A 22,289-nucleotide genomic window follows, 5' to 3' on the forward strand; every position below is an offset into this window, starting at 1 on the left:
AAACTGCACTCGCGGACGAATGCCCGCGGGGTCCCTCCTTGATGTTTCGCGCAGCGAAGATTACATTACGGATCGGTTTTACCGCGCGTCACTTTGATCAATTCCGCGGCTGTTCGACCGGGAGGACTTTCCATACACCGGCGGGGCGCGCTCGCGCCCAAAGCCCCTAAAGGGCGCGTTACAAAGCGCTCTTTCAGCGAAACTGCCAAGTCGAATTGAGCGAAGCTGAACTGAACTCGTGCCGCGATGGCGGTGCGCGTTCTCTTGTATATTTTCTTTGATTAATCCGTGTCCGGGTCGCTTCCAGAAAATTCGCGTATTCCAACTCCCGAGGCGTCGTGACGTCATTCGTATTATTTTCATCCGCGCACCGCATCGGCCACCTGTCAGGCGCACGCATTTACTCGCTGGCGTGTAATACCAGCTAGCGTGCGTGTATCAAATTCGAAACGATTTTGATTGTTGCGGAGAGAGCGACAAATTAATTTCCATTTCTCGCGACTCTCGGTCGAGTTTTGTTCTGTCCGCGTCTACTGTAGCATTCGCTGTGTTTGTTAAATAAATGTGTTACGGGCTCTTGATATTTATTTCTCGCCGAGAGGGAATATCGATCAACTGATTAACAAGCGTATACGACGGGACGTCATAATAAATTTTCAACGTTCTCTTTAATTTTATTTATTTACTACTGTATTTTTACTCTCTCTCCTCTTCCTCTCCTCTAGTCTCCAAATATAATTTATCGGTTACTCGCTTCGGTATATAAAAATTCAAATGTCGCGTGCAAACGAATCGAATGAATTTTCCCTCCCGGCAATATTTCTGATGTATTTCACGTGTACGTTGATTCAATTCGAAATTATATCGTGACATTCTTTTTATGGCCAAGAGATGACCTTATCGACTCGCGATTGCTCGCTTGATCGTTCGCACGTACGTACACGCGCTTATTGTACGTGTGACAAAACCAAGAGGATGGGAATGGCCCGTGAATGTCCCGTCGGTGACCTCGTCTCTTCGTTTGCATACGCAAACAGAGGAATTAGGACCGGACACGTTGCGCTGCATATTCGATCGGGGGGAGAGGGAGGGAGGGGGAGGGTTCTTTGCCCCATGGGAGCGCGTTATTGTCGTCTCGAGTAGGTTATTGTCGTCGAAACACATCGGAACAATCGACAATATTGCTCGAAATTCGACGGGTCTTCGTGTCGGCAAGAATGAATAAATGCCAAAGTTTGCCAGCTTTCTCGTGTCGATTTCTTCCGGTTACTCCGATAAAGTTTTCGACTTATATAATCAGTTATTGCTCAGCTTTTTAAAATGAATACATGTTTTTTTTTACCTGTGCTCGTTTCAGTTTAGCTTTGCAAAGATCGATTAATATCTTAAAAAGTGAATTCATGATGATTCGCGATGAAAATATCATAATTAAAAAACCGTGTTCTTTATTTTGTTCTGTTGTATTTTATTCAGGTAACGAGAAGAAATATTTTTCTCGTGATTCGGGAGGAACCCGCGAATGATTCACGGATTAGGGGTTGCTCGCGAAAAATTCCTCAGCGCGAGGGGAGTTGATTTGAATTTTCCACGTCGGTTTAGCATCGCGGCACCTCCGCCATCGTTGCATCCAATATTCCATAAATAAATCGACGTTTAATAGAAAATCGGAGAACTGCAAGGCACCTCATCGCTCACTGTCGCGGCGCTTCGCGCTACCGGTATCTAGTATCTCAATAATATTCAGTTTATAAACCTCGAATGGATCCCTTATTACGTTCCCGACGTGGCCGATTCATCCACCTCTTTCTTTCTTATTATCATTCTTAGACGAGGGTATCCCTGATTTATCTCGCGACTTATAAATATCAACTGAATATTTGACGCCGGCACTTTTTATTTTTCTCTTTTGTTCGTTTATGAATCTAGCTCTATTATCGAATCTTTATATAATACGATAAATTATTGAAAATCGATCAAGCTTCTTAATTGCGTGCTAATATGAGTTGAACCAAGTACACATAATGATATGCTTGCGTCGAGCATCAGTAAAACGATGGATCCATCACAATCGATCAAGCATTATTCGCGTCTCTATAATTTAATGCTCAAGCGACTAACGACGTATCTCGGCCCCTATCCATCTTTTTCCTTTTCCTCCCGCGAATTCCGCGCGTAAAGATACAACTTTCTTATTTCGGAGAGAACCGCCTATCTCCTCCTAAACAGACGAGTTCCTAGATAGAGACGCGCGAACGGATTTCATCAATGTAATCTCTCCTCTAACATTAATATATAATAATCTAATATATTCTTGTAACAAAATATATATGCTCATATAATAGAAATATTTAATATAATTTTAGTAAGAAATTTCCAAGTAATTTACACATCTTAGACAATAATATCACTTATATTTCCCACGCGACATTGAAATAATATTATATTAGAATTCGTTATCGCGTAAAAGCATAAAAGCATTTTTGCCGAGCCATAGGTTGAAAAACGCTTAATCAATCGCCGTATGTAAGCTCCTCGATAAACATCGTGTACAATCGTGAACGATAAAAAAGGCTTACGTGATACGATAGGCACGGCGCGACCATTTGCCGTATCGAAACGACAACGAGGGGGTGGAGTCGAATATTCCCAATTCAAAGTTGGCCGCATCGTTGGAATTGTTTTCCATCGTCTGCCGATTTTTTTTCCCCGACTCGCTCCGCGCGTTTTCCGTTCGCGAGCTCTCCTCTTTCCTATTTTATTAGTCCGGTTACACACAGTGTGGTTCCTGAAACAATAACCATTGTTAAACTCACTCTCTTTTTCTCTCATTCACTCGCCCTCTTTCTCTCTCTCTCTCTCTCTCTCTTTTTTGCGGCACTTTCAGCGCGTTTATAGACCGCGCGTTCCGCAGCTTCGCGCTTTGTTCGCCTCCAACGACGAGCGTCGGTGATCGCGATGAAGGAGAGTAACTTTCGGATGGTTTTTGCGTTTTCCCCCCCCTCTCCCTCCCTCCTTTGCTGTCTATTTCCAGCGGTCGTAACCATCGCCGTTAATGTTCGTCATACCTTCCTCCCTTGGCCGTCTCTCGATGCCGCTCTCTTTCTTGCCGCGCTGGAGTTTACAATACTAGGAGTCATTTCGGATGCATGCAGCTTTTTAATTACATATCTGCCCGGAAGGCCGATTTACGATTTCCATGGAAATGGAATTCCCTTCTGACCTGAGGGAAGGGATCTCCCCCCCGGCATTTCTGTGATATCGCGTATTCTTTCGATATTTTTTCGCATGTATTTCAACGTGTTTCGGGGGTGACGATACGGACATTTTCGGGGGACATATGCGCCAACGAAAGTTTGATGCTACTTGAATTTTTCACTAAATTAATCATTTAAGTTCTGATAAAAATATGTGTGTACAATTGAAGTTACTAGTCAAGTTAATCTTTTATAATAGTAAAATAAATAAGTTGCTGAAATGTTTTTTTAGAAAGATATTAATATTACTTGATTTAGACGTATCAGTTTATTTAGTGATAATTCCATGAACGGAAAACTTGTTGACGAGAATTTTTCTTGGACAACTTTTCAGATACGTTATCTGTTTCGCGAATTTTTCCGCGTACAATATCAAGCAAAGTTTTTTCTTGCCAAAATTGATAGATTATAAATATATAATTTTATTAATACATCTTCGACTTCTTTTTACATTTAAAAAAATTTGTCGTTATTTAGAGCTGATATTTAAAGCTGATATTGTTGAAGCATATCGAGATTGGAATCGAAGAAGAATCGATCGCGAAAAGTTTGGAAAAGGGTTCAAGATCAGGCATCCTTTAATGCGATGGCAATTTCTTGTATTGTCGCGTACGACGATGCACCCATATTACGCATATTCCGCACACACGCACACACACGAGATTATACTCGAGTACGTATCTCGTCCTTCGATAATGATGACGCGAGTTCCCATCCGCATGGAATTGCCTCGTAGTAGCTGCAGTTTCCGAAAACACGGCTCCCTATCGGCATCGACTATCCCCTTCTACCCCATCCTCTCGTAATTAAACTAATGGAAATCCGAGAGACTCGATGCTTTTATGCGATTCCACCCTATATGTGTACCAGAGCGAGCCTCAAACACCGAAACGCAATCCATTCAAGATTCGGAGACGACAAGCGAAAACCACAAAACTCTACGACTTCGAATTCGTATGGAGCGATTATATAACAATTACATTCAGTTGACGCATTTGATATTTATCTCGGGAAAAGCATAAAAGACAATAGATTAAACATGATTAATCACAAAAAACTGTATGCACATTTGAGAGAGATTATTTTGAAAAGATATTTTTTCCCGTCATCAATTTCTTTCTAATCTGCAAAAATTATTAATATCCAATGTTTCTCCACGTGTTGCGAGAAATCAAAATTGGGGAAAAAATATTTTTAGATTAAATCTCTCTCGACTCTACCTAATGCATGTTGCGGTGAATTTGGTTTGCAAATGCTGGGCGCTTTTAGGAGAGCGCGAACGAAGCCCAGTCTGATAATAACGGAAGTGAGATAGCCGTCGCATGTATCGCATTACACGTAATGAAAACAGCTATCGCATTACGCATAATTACGATGTTATTTCATTATATGCGAAATAATTTGCGAAAGTTTGCGAACGCGCCGAGTAATTGGGGGTTGAGAGGGGGCAGGGCGTTACGTAAATGAACTGGGGATAATTGCGCGCGTCATTGTTCATTATTTTTATCAAAAGCCGGAGAGCGGATCGTTACCGTCCCTTTGTGAAAATATTTTATTGTTTTTAATTAACGCCGCGAGAACAGAGAGAGGAAGAGACAGAGAAGGAGAGAGAAAGAGTGGAACCGCGCGCGATGTAAAAATCGCGTGCGCTCTGTCCGTTGATCGCCATTGAGTCAATACCGGCTCTCAATTAATTTTAATTATCGTTAACAAAGTGTCGAAAAGATGTAACGCGACACGGGCACGTGTCCGTTAAAAATTAATGACGTTCGTCAAAATAGAACGCCAGGGTAAACACGCATCTCGATACTGAAAACTCGAGAGTCAATTAATTGCTCTGATGAACAGCCATGACGTCGCATAAACGTCGCGTTTGTTTTGCACTCGTTCCCGCGGTTTTTTCATGTTAAAATCGACAGTCGTTCCGGCCTCGCCTCATTATCGATATTTATCCTTTCGTGTGAACCTTCTCAAAACGAGCAGAAATCTTATTTTGAATTTTGTTGCTTCTATCGCGCGATATTCTCTTGATATTATTCTTGTCACAGTTGTTTTATTTTATCTCGATCTACGAGCTTCGTCTTTTTGATGCCACCTTTAAGCTATTATCGATCGGATCGAATTATCGTGAATAAATGTCACTCGATTGTGAAGAGCCGATTTCGATGAGATTATAATCTACTACGTTGACAATTTTGGGAAACGATGCATTTTTGCGCTTGCACGTGGAAGTGTTGATAAAAGAACGTTCAATCAGGACGAGAGATGAGTTTTTTTCTCATAACCTTCGCTCCCACAATGACAAAGATCAGCGTTGTATGAGAGCGCGTGATATTAAATCGCTCGTGATTCGTGAAAAATTTTGAAGCTATTTTTTTATGCGATAAAATATTTTTTGCACACTTTCGTGTGGCTCGATGAATATGATCAGGCAAAATTGATAGCTGGTAGATTTTTCTAGATGTGCATACGATAAATTGCGGATATTTATTTAACATAATGTACAGATAGAAAAAATATGTCTACTATAAATTGCTTTTACAAACCTGTCGTATAACTGGTGACCCAGTAATTTAATACGTAACGTAACATATCTATTACACTGACTGTCGCGAATGTCCACCAAACCATTTGTTATTACAGACTGAATCAGGAAAAATGACGTTTGTATGTATCACTCAGTCAACAATAATATTTGCGCGATGAACGTTTGGACATTGAATAATTTTGACGAATTATATATTAGATGTACACACATCTATTAGAGAGATAATATATAGAACGATAAATTGTTCTCTTTATAAATCATATTTTAACGGAATTTTAATTTTAATCCAGATAATTAGCAAATTATAAACTATGAGGAATTACGAAGAAAATTTTAAAAATGTTGATTAAAAGATATTCTAATCTTTTATTTTGTTTTTTATAGTTACTAATCAATTATATAAACTTTATTTACAAAAACATTTATAATGGACGTATCTAATTTGCCAATAAGTTACGATTCGCGCTTTCGTTGGCTATTTTGTACATACGAACTATTTTAAACTCGTCAGTAAGATAAGACATTTCGCTAAAATGTATCTAATAATATTTCCTGTTGGGATTCTCTCTCGAAACAGTTTTCACGGGAATAACAATCTTTTATGTTATTTAACTCGTCACTCGTATGTTTCGTTTGACAACTCTTTAGCATTCGAATCGCAAAAGTTTGCGCACGGGAAATAAAGAGCGAACGATATAATCAGTGATGTAAAACGGGATTTTTAGATTGTCGATAGAAACAGGAGGTTGATGCGTAAGCACAGTTGAAAATTTGTTTTCAAGAATAAAATAGAGGAAGAGATGAAATAAAACTCGCCTCGCAAAATATCCGATATTTACAGAAGGAAGTTTCCGCGCGCGAGCTTTTAAGAACAGTCTCTAAGAGTCTGATAATTTATTCCGATAGAAATCGATAATTTATTCGTTGAAGAGGATTTACCAGTCGCGCGGTTCGCGTTAGTTCTTAACTTTAATTATGGCTTTATAATCCATGCTTTAATTATGTTCTGATTTATCTATACAATATACACCGTCGCGCGGATATTTTAATATTCAGTAAAATATATAATTTTAAGCCAAACTATTGCTTATTGAAGATTCTTTTATTGGATTATTTATAAGAGAATATTGCTTAAAATTAATAATTTAGAACATTTTGTACATATATTTCTGCTAAATACGATGGATTTAAAAAAAATAATTAAACAGACTGTATTTGTAGGATATAATCCTGTTAAATTTACAATTCTCTTGTCATATTATTGCATAATATATAAATGACATATTTGTATGCATTAATACTTTTATTAAAATGTCATATTACGCATTATACATCCAGCGACAAATATGTGACGTAAAATGAATAATGGAAAGTATAATTAATAAAACCTACAACATTTTTTGGCTAATAAACATTGATTAATTTTGAAGTTGGGATATATAATAAAATTGATATATAATTTTTAATGACAACATAATTAAATTTATTTAATTTTATATAAAAGAGATTAAAGTCTCTTATTACTTTACATGACATATTACAAACAGAATAGTGTGTATTTTGCGTTACTCTCTATTATAATTACTTTAATCTTTGTCGGCACGAAACGTACGTTATTGCTCACCATTTACACAAAGAGCGCAGCAAGAAACTGAGGAGTAAATCAAATTTTAATTACATTAACGCCGCGGTGCATCCAATTAATCTCGGTTCCTTGCTCGGTCGGCGAAAAGTTTCGTACGCGAGAAATAATTAAAGTCCCTCTCTCACGCCCACAATATCATTCGCAGCCCTTTCGATGCAAGCCTCGAGAGTGTGCTTCTTCGAGTAAGTTTCTAGTCCTGAGAAGCGGCACATCTTAAACGAGACTACCTATCTTTTTTTTACACACGTATTATATACATATATAATACTGATTCCGATACATCTCGCGAGTCTCGGCCTGAGTATCGGACTTTTTCGTCCATCCATTGTCTTTGGTGCACTCGAGGCAAGTGGTGATAAACAGGGGACTTTCATCATAGACAATGGGCTTGTCGCACAATCCATCCTTTCTCTCTTTTCTCGCCGAAAATGGGCAAGAACGGAGATACGATGTATCGCTTATAATGTGCTCCGATCGTCTCTCTGTTCGATGCGAACTTTATAAAAAGCTTAATTCGTTTGTAACCGTTCGCCGCGCGAGCCTGATGATGAGAATTCTTCTCGATGCAAAATGGATGCTTAATCTTTAGTCAGGAATGGAGATATTTTCATATACTCTGAAGATATCGTGGAAAAACAAATTCTTTTTTTCTCGATTTAGCTTGGAAGAGCTTTATTCCTCGTTAATGAGAAAGGAATTCATCCTATTTATTAAAGTGCAATAAAGGCGAAAGTAAACTCGGTGCAGCTTTTCGATAAATGCTTCCCGCTACAATCCTGGAAAATCGGAATAGTATCCACATTGGTAACAAATGGAAAATTGAAGTCTCGTACGATTTTAGTGCGGCTCCGTGTTGGATCTGAAAATGCATATTGCCCCGAGACGTACTGCTATCTTGCGTTATACTATATAATGCTTCTTCGAATTCATGTTTCTAAAGAGAGAGAAAGAACAAAAGAAAAAAAAGAGACAGAAAGAGAGAGAGGCGATAAAGTCCATAACTATATAAAACTATAAAAGAGACTAGCCAGCTGCGTAAAAACGCGAGACATACACGATGCGATGTGTGTTTTTTGTGCAGTGTTATCGTCGCAATGTTTAACCAATATGCGTCACACAGAAATAAAAGCGCATTGCGAGAATCAATATTTTTTTTATTTTACTTTATTTTTAAAAAGCTACACTTTTTCCCTTTCTTCTCTCTTGTTAGATAAAATGGTGATAAAATATACTTAATGAAAACTAATAAATTATGAGATTTAAGGATTTTATTTTATCATTTCTATTTATTAATTTTTTCGATTTTTCGAGTTTTTCGATTTTTTAATATTTAAAAAATATTTTGCAATAATAATTGTTAATTGCTGTTGGATTTCATCTTATCTAATATTAATAAAAAGTAGTTTTAAATTATTTGATATATGGAAAAGATCTTTATATTCTTATAATTTAATAATATTGGAAAATTTGGAGATTTTTACAATAAGATTTATTGATAATTATTGTGAAAAACATTTCTCTTACGGCAGAGAAAATTATTATGTAAAATGCAAAAGAACAAGACTTTATATGCGAAACTTATCTTTAAATAGTTTTATTTCTATGATACAGTATTTTTATTTAATCTTAAAAGTAATTTAAAAGAAAATGTTATATTATTTTAATATTATATACAGAATATCTGAATCCCCCACGAATATCTGTATCTTTTTTGTAATGAGAAAAGAGGGCAATTTAGTTTCGTACGAGCATCAAGCAAATTTACTTTTGAATGTTTATATATTTTATGATCTTCACATTTTCTTTTATTTATATATGTATATAAAATAAAGATCAAAGTGTATCTAATATTTTAGCTTTGACCTAAAAAGGTACGTTTAATTCGGAAATATTAATGTCGTTAGCACATCTCGAGATGTCTTTAAATTATATTATTAAAGATATCTTTGGATTTTATTTCTGACATCGTTTGAAAAGTTAAAGGTGTGTTATGCATAAAGATATAACACCCGAGGAGAAGTCGACAGCTGCGAGTATATACTTGTAAAGAGAAGCCGCACAAATTATCTTCTCTTACGTGTTGCTTCTCTCCTCGTCCCGTACCTCCCCACGCCCGCTTCTCGCCCTCTCTTTAATCCGGTTTGCGCGAAACAAACAGTTCCCTCAGCCAACGTATAATTGTCCGTAATTCGATCCTCTAACGCAGTTTAAACGCAAAAACTCGCGCGCGATGCAGTCTCTACCGGTGCGGGTCCGAACTGCGCGCGCTCGTGTGTTTAATTGAGTGTGCTAATTAAGGGTGCGATTGAACTGTACGTGGACCCGTCTCCACGCTCCTGTGTGTACATATCTCTTTCTCTCTGTATGGGTTTGTGCGCGCGCGCTCATGGTGGTCGAGTGTTGCTGGCGCTTGTCCACGTGGATGATCGCCGAGCATCGGGGTTTCGACCAGAAAGAAAAAATAAAAATATACAAGTATGCACTCGAGGCTCGTTGAATGTTCTCTCTCTTTTTCGCCTTTTTCTCTCTCTTTTTTAACAACATTTTTAAAAACATTTTGCGCGTGTCGCAAACAATGCGTAACGTGGCTGCTAAACTTCCGTTTCGCCATCGAACGTCAGTCCCTTCTTAAAATCCTATTGTTTCCCGAATGCGCTATCAGGTTTCTTCTGTCATGCTTTGTAATAGACGATGGCTTCGAGGAGTTTTGTTGTAGCTTATTAAATTACGCGGTGTCAACGTTTGAAGGGTTATCACTCTATTCTTATGCGGGATTCTTTCAGATAAGATAAAGATACTGTGAATACAAAGTCATCGCAAGTCATTTTCAACTATTGTACACGTGGAATGACGTCAAGCACTACCTATGCATGATATACACTTGGTACTGTTGAATACATAACAGCGACCGGAGGAAACATTCTGAATTCACAGCTGTAATCTCTATGTATGACGTGTGTTTTTGCAGATTTACAGGTTTCGTATTTGTGTCGGGCAATTTTTTGACGCAAGTCTGATTGTCAGCATTATAATGGGAATCGCAATATAATCTTCAATTAATAACATTGACTAAATATCAATTTACTCTGCTTGTATGCAATATAAATGTCATTTGATCGTATCACTAAATATGGCCATGCGAGAGATTATCTATAAATAACATTCGCTTCAACGGCGCCACTCTTTTTGTTAGCCTTCACGCGTCTTGATTTTATCGCTCTTATTTGAAATCGCACCTTTATATGATTTCTTTTCAGTTTTTTATAGAATTACCAATTTCCTCCTTCAATTATGAATACGAATCAAATTTAATTTACGTTATCCTTATTCTATTAAAATTACGCGTTCATATATCTTGAATAAATCTCATGAAAATAGAGTAATCCGATCGCGGATTGACGTATAATAATCATCTACCATGCATTTCTTCATGATCAATTTACATTATGCGGCGTTACAGTATTGCATCTTTTATCTGCGATCGAGTTGCATTTTCGATGCTTACCATCCACATTCACGAGTGAGATTACAATGCATGCGTGAAATTACAAATGCAATGACATAAGAAATGTCATAATTCGAGTAGACGCAAGAGAAAGAAAACGGAATACATTAAATATCGCGTATAAAAATATCACGGTGAATGATGCGCATCTTTTGAGTTCGTTATCGTTATTATCATTTTTATGATAGCACAAAATGGTGAATCCCCGTGTTTCATTCTACGCTTCGCTTGGCACAGGAGCGTCCACGAAAGATTAAAGGGGAGAGAACTTGATACTTCCGTGTGCATCGGGGATAAATGGGGATGCGACAAAACTAAGAAATCCCCCAATGGGAAAGTCGAACGAAGCTCGAAGGAATTACGCCAATTTGGAGCTGGATACGTAATTCGCGGAACCTTTGGAGCCGGACTTTTCGCGCGATTAATCAAAGTCAGCCCCGGCTGCTTAGAGCTCCGGAAGTCTCTGCTTCGTTCATTTACAGATTACGTTCGCTATTTCGCATCGATCCGCACTTAAACGTTTCGCCTAATGTGACTTATCTATCTCAAAGCGGTTCGCAAGCAGAGTGGACCCTTTTTCCTTTTTTTCAAACGACATCTCGTGACATTTAACTTGTCGATAAAAGAAGAGATCGTTATATAATCTTCATTTTAATTAAAAATTATGTATAATATATTGCTTTTAATTACAAGTAAGTAATGATGATTAATTTTTTTTTCTGCCAGTGATATAATATAATTTGATGATTTGCGATATTTACGAGACGTTTTTTATGCGCAAGACATTTTTTTGCAAACGTGATTCGTAAGAATTCTCTCATGAAAAATCACTCGAAGGCTGTACAGTTTAACGGATTTCTCGTGTGCATCCAATATTATTTTATCCTTGTAAATGATTCGCATCACGTGTTTCTCTTTCGCGAAGGACTTCGAACTCTGCAAAGTACGTACGAACAGCTGAGAGCATCTGTCGACTCGTGCGCGTTCACGCGAATAAACGCGTTACTGTCTGAGAGTTGGTCCCCGAAAATGTGTCCTTCGAGCCAAGGAATTGCAACTCTGCGGAGCATCTCTTGAAAACAAAATACATCTAGAGACACGTGCTGCCTCCACTAAATGTCGCGAAATAATATTCTGTCCGTGTTCGCAGATTCCTAAATAGATTCCTAAATAGATTGTTATTCTAAAGTTTGGATAACGAAAAGATTAAAGTACGATTAAAACTGAGAGTTATCAAACTTCCGTTTAACGTTCGGATGATTGGTGTCGGCGGAGTTTAGCAAGTTTTACTCCGCATTTAATCATGATGATTGAGAATTAATCGAAGTTGGGAAGGTGACCTTTAAACGTCAATCGCGTAAACGAATTTTATCTATTTATTTTCGATCGTATTAATTTTATTCGTACGGATTAATCTATTTGCTATATGTATATGTATGACAAATAGAGAAAGCGAACTATAAACAGCGCATATTTATTTGCATTCTAAGGGAGACTGAGGGGAAGGGACTTTTGATTCACGCAAGATCGACACAAGATTACTCTGCTCGGCTTTCAAGCCCTATATTATATCTTCTTTTTCATTTCATGAATTTAATAGGCTTAAGGCTTATTGGATCCGAAGGTTATACGAGGGTCTGTCCGCGCTACCGCCCCCGTTTTTATTTCACTTGTTGTATTTCGTCAGCTCTTTCCTTCGGTCTTACTTGGCTTTACTTCGGCCTCTCGAGGTATTAGACCAAGAATTTTTATGGAATGCAGTAAAAGGACCTGAATAGAGCTCGAATAGACCGAAAAACGAGTACCGTCTTTTACCGGAATAATGTTCGAGTCTCAGATGAAGCTGAAAATCGATTAGAAATCTGTTCTCTCTTCCTCCTTCCCGAAACATACGCACGAATCCTCGACAGTTTACACTTTGCGGCTCATCCGATCGCAAATTCTGCACATTCTTTCCGTGATGATAGTTTCCCGCAGGAGTAAACACGAGACTGCGTTTTATCGAGCCATTGTTGCGCGATTCACAATGAATGTGGAATTTGATACGTTCGCCTTCTTAAGGGTTGCAACTATGTCACAAATTATGTCAACTTGTTTGCGTATCTGCTGCGTGAGAATCGCGTTTTTTTTTAGAATTGTGCTTTCGATGCACGTTATTTTTTATCGCGCGTGCCTTTGGAAGTTATCAGTTGCGTAAAAAAAAAAGTAGATGACACATGCCTACGCGTGTCTGCGATATTCTTATCTCGTAGCCTTGTCATTCGCGATTCACGGGAAACAGAATAAAATTATGTCAAGCGTTATTATACAACTTGTGCGATTGAAAGTTGGCGTATGTTTCGTCAATTTCTTGCGAATTTATCGATGAATGCGGAAAGAAATAATTAAATTTTTTATGTCATATAAATAAGAGACAAAGACGAAATTGAAATAAGAAGAGGACTTATGAATTATATCTATGAAATTGAAATTCGGCGACGTTTTTTGATCCGTCGTGAAATTGAGGCAAACGAGAAACTCGTAATCGTCCAAATTTGTCGAAGTCCCGAGAAATTAGATGACGATCTACCGGTAATTTAAGAGCGGCTTCACGCCGTCTCGTATCTGTTACGTAATGACGATTCTCGTTCGCATTCTGACGCAATTGTCAGCTATGTACACTCGGTTGAGTACACAAGCGCCGAGGTGCACACGCACGCGCGCGCGGGTGTATGTATTTCGGTCTCTCGAACGAAATCTTAATCGAGAGTCATGGTTTGTTGTGCCAGAGGTAAACTCGAAGACGACGAAGATCGCGGAAAATGGAGGGGATGAAAGGGTGCCGACGCAATGATTTATTTACCTGGGTGGGTAGGGTAATGAACTGATGGAAACTTGTTAATTCGAAAGCGCTCCTTGCCCTCGTGTTTGCTCCCGACCGGTAAAAGATGGCGAGTCGCGAACCGATTCGTGCGAATTTTCTCAATTAAATCGCCCCGTTTATTCTGCCGGATCTGATCTAGATAGGATGGAAATAACAACAAGAATTGTGTAAATTATAGATATAATTGCATGTATGATGTATAAATGAAATCGATGATATAATGGACGATAGATAATTAATTGTAGACGACGCGTAGCGCGTCGTCTGTCAACGAGACACGTGTCTTTCGCATCTGGCTGTTTGGTCAACAAACGATACACGAGAAATGTTTTTCGTTGCTTTAGTCGTGCAAACAACCTCTTTCCCTTCTCCGGACCTTGTTGGCCGTGTCAGGATTCTATTTGCCCGTCGGCTACAAATCACCCGAGTTTTCGATCCTTGCTAATCCTTCGGTTCCAGGGGTAAGGTATCGACGAAAGGGATTTTCATCTCCGGACCGGACTGCCATGAGCTTTCGCTTCTCGTTGTGGATCTCCCGCCAAAGTATCTTTCTTTTCTTCCTGATTCCTACATGTCCTTGCGTTTGCTCTCGGATAAGTAAACCCGGCGATAAATTTTTGGGATAGAAACGTCGTCATATTGATTTCCTGGCGATTTTTCCGATCATTACCGATACTCTTTTAGAATCGATCCATTATTAACCGAATATTCGAATAATTTGATCAAAATTTTGAGTGATTACCATCCGTTTCTCGAAATGTCAAAGCCACTAAAGTGTTTCTGAACATGGAGATTCGCAAACTCGAGTTTCTTGAAACAATAAGTCGATCAGTTAAGCGGAGAGGAAAGATGGGAAAGGTCGATGAGAATGTCCAGGAACGTAATCGGCCTGCTGGGAACCAGAAGAGGCCGATGGAAATCGCGACGACGTAACGACGGTAACTCTCGCGTAGACGAAACCGGCGGAAATGGAGAATCGACCGGTGGAGATCCACCGCGAACAAGAAAGAGGGAGGTCTCTCACTTTCTCTCTCTTTCTCTCGATCTTTCGACATATACGTATCCGACATATATGTGCTCGTCGAACCCCGTTCCCTCCTTCCCCGCGCGGTTAAATCCCATCGGAAACTCCAAGTACTCTCCGTGCAGACCGCGGACGGCCGGTCGCTCGGGGCTCTAAATAAATAAAGAGTGACTCGCGAGACGAGCGAATGGTGAATTCGGCGGATTCGAGAAGGATAGCGACAGGAGGGAGAAGAGGGGACGATGGTCGGACACACGCAAGAGGGGAAGCAGGCGAGGCGGAGGAGGGTCGGAAGAATGGCAGATCGAGAGGGACCGAGCCGCGCTATGGGAGCCATGCATCAACCCCTATTACCCGCGACAGCCTAACTATTGGCTTCCCGCTGGCTGTAACTGAAATCTACAGGAAATTCTCTTCCCCGCATTTGCCTCATCCCCGACGTCGGGATTAGGCAGATTTCGCGAATCCGCAGCTATGGATACAAGAAAAAGATTAACTCGTGTTTATCCGAGCGCTAAGAGATTGGAACTCTATTAAAGATTTAAAAAGTTTGATTTTTTTAATAAGATAATTTAATGACACATTTCGCTACATAATCTAACATAAAAGTTATAATTTTAATTTAATCGGTTAGTATCTTAATGTTTCACAAATTAATAAAGGAGATAAATCTCTTAATTCTTATTATATATATAAAACAAACCCTTTCAAATAAATTTATTTAACATTCGTTATAATAAACTGTTCTCTTTTTATTCACATTAATCTGCACATTAATCTTTCCGAAGAAAATTTTCATATATTAAATAAAGCGCTGAAATATAATGTATACGATACATAATACATGTGATAATATTTGAAAATATAATTTTTGAAACTGAGTAAAAATGCTCTTACGTATCAATAAACAAAGCTATCTAAACACATAATTTTTGCGTAAAATATTTAAATCTTTCGCATACATAAAATATGTTGCACAATTTTTGCAGAGAAACTTGACATCCTCCGCAATATTGAAATTAATTTCATCCATGATAATAAAAACGCCCTACATTAATTATTAGCATTTCTGAGATCGTAATTTTATAAGCTGCTAAATTATAAAAAATATCTAGATCTTCTCGCGTTGAAATATACCCACACTATCTTGTACACAAGTTATAGAAAACTTTAATATTTTTCATCTCTGTTCATTAACATCTTCATCTTTCAAAGGATTGCGAATCAGTAAATCTCTGTATTTACGTCATTACGATCCATCCGTCATCGTCGCTCTATTTTATCTTTCCTCGTGAAAACTTGCTTGTCACGATTGCGAAACCGTGACGACTGACCATAAGGGAAGGGGGAGGATGGCTATAACGACGAGATAAAGAGCGATTCGCTGCCGTAAGAATCGCGTGACTTCCGGCGGATAAAATCGGTTCCGTCGAGAAATCCGCCGGAAAACCTTCGTTTTTGATCGCCGGGGGATGATTAGAAGGCTAACTAGCCGCTGTCGCGTGTAAAATATCTCGCGGTCGCACGTTCCCGCCCTTATATTTTCTCGACAAAGCGTAAAACGATGCGATCGCTATTTATTATCGAACAACATATTTTAGGTCGTCGTTCTCTCTCTCTCTCTCTTTCTCTCAGTCTTTGCGTCATGCGCGAAACCCGAGATCTTCCTCTTGATGTGACAGTTTACGAATCGTTCGTTTTGGGAAAGCATACGATTGCGTGTGTTTTGGTTAATGAGCCCGCCGCGTTATTGCTCATCGTATCGCTTTTCCATCGTCGCATTGAAATGTTTATCTGACGGGCGCTCGTTAGCGCGAATATCGAATCTCTATTTGAAGATACGATTCGGTAGATCTAGAGCTGGCGCATAATGTCGATTAATATCGGAGAATCGTTAACGAGCGTTAATTTGTTCGTCTGTCTGATATCGATTTATTCGACACTTTCGAGCAAAAAAAAAGGTAAATTATAATACTAAATTCAAGCGAAATTGCAAGAAAGATTTTGTTTTATATATGTATAAAAATTGCTGCGATTTCATTCAATATATTCAGTCAAACGGAGATGATTCCGTTAATAAAGTCAGCGAAGCGATATCACACACTTGCGAAAATTCATTTTGCTTTCTTTCATTTTAACATTACATTTTGATTGCGTAATCGATCCCGCGAACTCTTTTCTCTGCTAATTTTTCGCTCGTACATATTCGTCAATAGCGTAGGGAAATGTGAATAGTGAGAAAAAAGTGACGGAATACGAATGGATAACGAAATGAGCGAATTCCCCGGAGGGGGGCATAAGTTTTCCGAAAGGGGTACGAATGCGTGTGCGAATTTTTTATCACGTTCAATAATTTCGACGCATGAATCGCGCGGACGACGACGATAGTTGTCGGTCGGAATCTACGGTGCATAATTTCGTTTGGACGGAATCATTACTGCGGTCATCCGCGAACGGTGCGCCAAATTCGTTCGCATGGCAGCTGTCCCGCCCACGTTAATTTACGGCGGATGATTGATGCCGAGTGTGCGGACGATTGATGGAAAGATTGCCCGGAGTGAGCGCAAGAAATCGTAGTGGATTATTATCGGGAGCGATTTATCGGAGGAGCGTTCATGAAAATCAAACGCGCGACTCGTAATCGAGTCTCGGAGAACGCACGGCTGACGAGACGATTTTTCAATGCTAAATTATTCCGGGATCATCGTTCTTGGCAGATATGTATGTACGTATAATGACCGTTCTGATATCATCTCGGCACTCACAATTATCGATTCATCTCTCTCTTTATCCAATATACAAAAAAATAACACGTTTCCATTTGCCCTGATAGATCAAAGCTATTACTTTGTCACTAAAGAAACCTTGTCCCTTAGCAAGGACACACGATGCACTCTTTCCTTTCTCATTCGCGAAAATTAAATAGAAGCGATAATACCATCGTACTACAATATTTTTTGTCGTTAAACTCGAAGGACGGCACGCTCGACGCACGGTTTCCAGAAATAGTTGAAGGGTGCGCGGAGAGGGATGAGGGGGCATCAAATAGATTAAACGGCGAGTGCCGCAGCTGTCGCGCGGCATTTCGAGATTTTCGACTTCCCAATTTCGCGCAGGCGGATCCTCTCCGGACCGGCGGCGCCCAAGTTAATCCTTAACGTACGTCGCGATTTCGCGATCTGCATACTGCTTACTCCTCGAGTAATTTCGCCGGGGCTTAGAGAAGGGCGCGAAACGGTTTGCCTGGCGTATTAAGTCGTCGGCACGGCGGGATTAACGATCGTTCTAAAGCTCCTCGCGATTTCGTTTTCGCACTTACCCCCGCGATGCGCGACTGTGTGCGTTATTAGGACGTTATTAGCGCTATATTAGGGCAGGTTTGTAGCAATTCCCAGTCCCTATCGGCTGCCGCGACACGCGCCTCCGTCCCGGGAATGATTAGGTTTCTGCGTTAGCTTCGCGAGCACCGGAAATTTAACGCCAAACTTGGCACAATTAAAAGCTGAGAAACTTTACAATTAAAATAAGATGTACGAATAAGAATATTTTCGCAACGTATAATTTATTTATTTAAATGCATTCCAATTATATGCTGTCTAAGCTTTATAACACAGTTGTTTGCGGAATAATATCATATCATAATATAATATATATATCTTATAAATATATATATATATATATATTTCATATAAAGTACTCTTATCAAAAACTATGTTAGAGTACAGAGCGGGAGAGTTTGCGTTTCGCTTTTTCACGTAATTTTGATAATTAAGACAGTTCTAATGTACACAAAATTTTCGTTAACATGATGAAATGTATAAAGATGGTAGCTAATTAATTAATATTAATTAATATGATTAATATAATTAAATACGATACTTCTCTGAGAGCATATATTTCATATTTGATTTGAGAGCATCTATATATTTCATATTTCATTTGACAAGGAGCAATAATTGCTACACACACACACATATATAAGTAAAGTTTTTATGATAATTATTAAATTTTTATGTTAATTAATAAACATGTCTTATACAGGGTGTCCCTGAGCATGTTCTCACGCACTTGTGAGGAGGTAGAGCGCAGTAAATTAAATAAAGAAATCCTATTCCATGTAACGATTTTTGTAATAATAATAGAAATATTAATTATTGAAAGTTCATCATAGTTACTTTCAAGGTCAATTTTAAGATTGACAGAGGCACTTTCAGAAAAAACGTTTGATACAAAAGTTTCTTATTTTTTCACGTACAATTCGAATCTGTAATAAAAAGTACCATATTCCCCTAAAAAAATTCAACTTCCGATCCGGATGGCGTATTTCCGGTCGGAATCAAAAGTTGAAAATATCACCATTTCTTTATTTAATTTACTGCGCTCTACCTCCTCACAAGTGCGTGAGCACATGCTCAGGGACACCCTGTATATATGCTTTGTTTCTCTATTCCATATTATCATCTATGTGTATTATTCTATATATTTTTATATCGATATTATTATCCCTCTATCTGTATTATTTATTATTATATAATATAATAATATGAATAAGCTAATTGTACGAGAAAGTATCTACCGATAAACGGCAGATAACGCTTTAATTTAGCAGATGACCCTATTAATTAATTTTATCTCTATATTATTTCGTATTATATTCTCTACTGGATAGAAATCTTTTGACGTTTATTTGAATCAACAATACGTATTATTGCATTAATACAGCATCGTCTGTGTATATTCCATGTATATAATTCCCGTATTAATTTTTGTTACAGGTAAGCGCTGCCGCGGACCCTTTGACATCGTTTTCTCCGGCACACAAAGCTTTTAGTAAGTTAATTAAACTTTCCACAAGGAGAAGAGGTGCGGCGGCCTTTCAGCCGCGCGGCTTTAATTTCGTTGACGTAATTAAAAATATGTATAAAACGCGACGGGGACGACCGATAATGAACGTTAAAGCGATTGTGTGATACGTGGTTTTAGTCGAGCAAGGATCAAAGCGAAATTAATCCGGGTAAACTTGCCGAAAATTGCGCGCGACATTTTGTCGCGTCGCTTGACGACTGTGCCCGGGTTTTTGGAAGATTTCGTGCATCGCGAATGTTGAAAATTTCCCGACAAAATGGAAATTACTTGCTCTCTCACGTTGACCGTATTTTGTTCTGCGCCAAATTAAACAAGGATTATTAGATTTTTCGCCGTTTATCATAGGCCTATGGCGTATTGCGTTTTTTTTTTTTTTTTTTAACGAAACTATGGCAAATAGGTGGAATTCTATCCAAAATGCTTTATTTTTGTTCCATTGTTCACCGTTTTGTATTTTATAACGTTTCAGTTTCTGTATTTGACGATAGATATTTAAAATACGAAAGAGTTTAAACGGAATGACATTTAAAAATATAACGTGTAGATAGAAAACAGTTACTGCAGTGCGCACGCTGTGTGGAGTTTATTAAAAATCGCTGAAATAAACCTTCTCCCCTGCGACGAGCGTGCTTGAGAGAGGTACGACTTCTAATTTGAAATCTGCAAATATTTGCCAATTTGCTATACGTTTTTACATAACAGTGCGTTTTTACATAATGTTACACGATAAGCTTGATATTGCCGCGAAGAGCGGACAAAGCGTCCTTTCTGAAAATTGTAAGCATTTACAATGACGGACACTCTAGTTTTAGTCTTTATAATAGCATTTCGCTGACGTCACCAACTGTTTTTTTTAAACGGCAGCATATCTGATATAACCGGGGAAGTTCGTGGAAGAATTCTTCGTGCCAGTTTATTAAAATGAAACTCCATTGTTAGACGTTGATGTAACCAAAGAGATACGAAATGCTAAAAAAACCATGAGGGTATTTCTTTAGTTACATCATTGTATAAGAATAAGAATAAACCGACTTTTCGTTTTTAATTCCATCATAATTGAAAGCGATTGATGTAAATTTCATATAAACGTTGACACGCCTCTCTCTTTGATCTATTCGATCTTCTTCGATTTTCTCTTTGACGCAGTCTCTTGTGTCTCGATAGTTACAATCTTTTTCACTTTCCATCATATTATCACTTTCCAAGCAGGTTAGTGAAGTATCCTTCGTAAACTATAACCGATAATTAACCGATCCGCCAAATCATTCACGCGCATCATCGATCCGACGTGTGCATGTAATCGAGGTCTGATTTCTGTGGCTGTGAATTCGTCGGCCTAAAGAATCCATCGAAACTCTTCATGGTAGGTGGTTCTTCTATCATTCCGACGTCAAGGACGTCGAGATGGAAGGAGGTGATTATGCTCGAATCCCTTTTCCCTCGTTTCTCTGTCTTTCCCCCCTTCCTTTTGCCTTTCTCCGATTCTCTCTCTGTCCCTCTTCTCTTTTCACTTTGTCCATCTCTCTCTTCGCGAAAACAGTAATCTCCGCGTCGAACAAACACTTCGAACTCTCGCCGAAGAAGAGCGCTCGTCGAACGAATGGCAATGCACGATCCTCCCCCTCTTCACACTTATATCTTTCTCTTTCTTCGTAGACTTGAGAATCAGGGATTCATCCTTTTCCCTCCTCGCTCTCGATCCCCTTTCCAGCTCGCTTTCCGGCCCATTCTCGCAGATGCACTCACGAGGCTTCTGTTTACGCGTTCCCCTCCGTTATTTGTCTCTGAAACTTTTTCATCTGCTCGACTCGCGGATGCTCGCTACGTCAAAGTTTTGGTTGTTTTAGCGAGCTCGGGCCTATTGCTATAACGGGCCAGACTGAGTGGAGGCAACCATTTGTGACGTCGGTGCTTTATCGCCATCCATTGAACTTCTTCAGTGTACTTTTCCCGGGGAGCGCTATCGTTAAGCGGCGCGCACCATAGTTATAGCTATGACGGCGCACGTTAAAAGAAACGGGTTTGCTGATGTTTCAACCTTAAACTCCGACTATTATGTTAATTACCTTCGGCGAGTAGGACCCGCTCGAGTATTGCCGAGAACGTTTCCATTGCTACATCAATTTCGGAATATCTGCGCATTTGGAGCAATTAGCGTGTCGATATCATTCAGTAGAAAGAAAATTAGCGATTGGATAAAATGTTTGACCGCTTTTCATTGTGTCAATTGTGATATCTTGACGTTTTCGTTTTAGACGAATATATTAAGCATATTTAATCGTAATGTATACATTATTCCAGAGTTTACCTTTGTGCGCGAGACTGTTGATTAATATGATAATTAAAATTGTATCAAATCTTTGACAACTTATAATATATAATATATCAATAAAAAATTAGTTAAAAGGCTACAAGGACCAACGCAATGGTGGAAATATGCAAAAAATAATAAAACGGTTATTAAGCTTTTACTCGCACATATTTGGACCATCAAGTTTCCAACTGGTCATCGATTTATGCATCTTTGACTGTTTTTTCTTTTGGAAATGGTCATGGACCTGTATGTGGGTTTTCCTTCCGGTTT

General features: G+C 38.8%; 1 protein-coding gene across 19 annotated transcripts in view; it reads left to right on the forward strand.

Moving 5' to 3' along the window:
• The window catches only part of Heph (polypyrimidine tract-binding protein 1 heph), a 364,683-nt gene that overhangs the window by 147,489 nt on the left and 194,905 nt on the right, over positions 1–22,289 (forward strand). The window contains exon 1 of one of the 19 annotated variants that reach the window (XM_083103270.1): positions 9,688–9,922. The exons of the other annotated variants lie outside the window; for them this stretch is intronic. Coding sequence (XP_082959396.1) covers positions 9,812–9,922 — 111 coding nt within the window. The 5' untranslated portion in view covers positions 9,688–9,811. Of the gene's footprint in view, positions 1–9,687; positions 9,923–22,289 lie in introns of those variants that run through there. 19 annotated transcript variants of the gene reach the window in all.

The sequence above is a fragment of the Camponotus vicinus genome, unplaced genomic scaffold (assembly GCF_025532165.1).
Source record: "Camponotus vicinus isolate PSW18456_S1 unplaced genomic scaffold, iyCamVici1.0 SCAF_6, whole genome shotgun sequence".
Taxonomy (NCBI): domain Eukaryota; kingdom Metazoa; phylum Arthropoda; class Insecta; order Hymenoptera; family Formicidae; genus Camponotus; species Camponotus vicinus.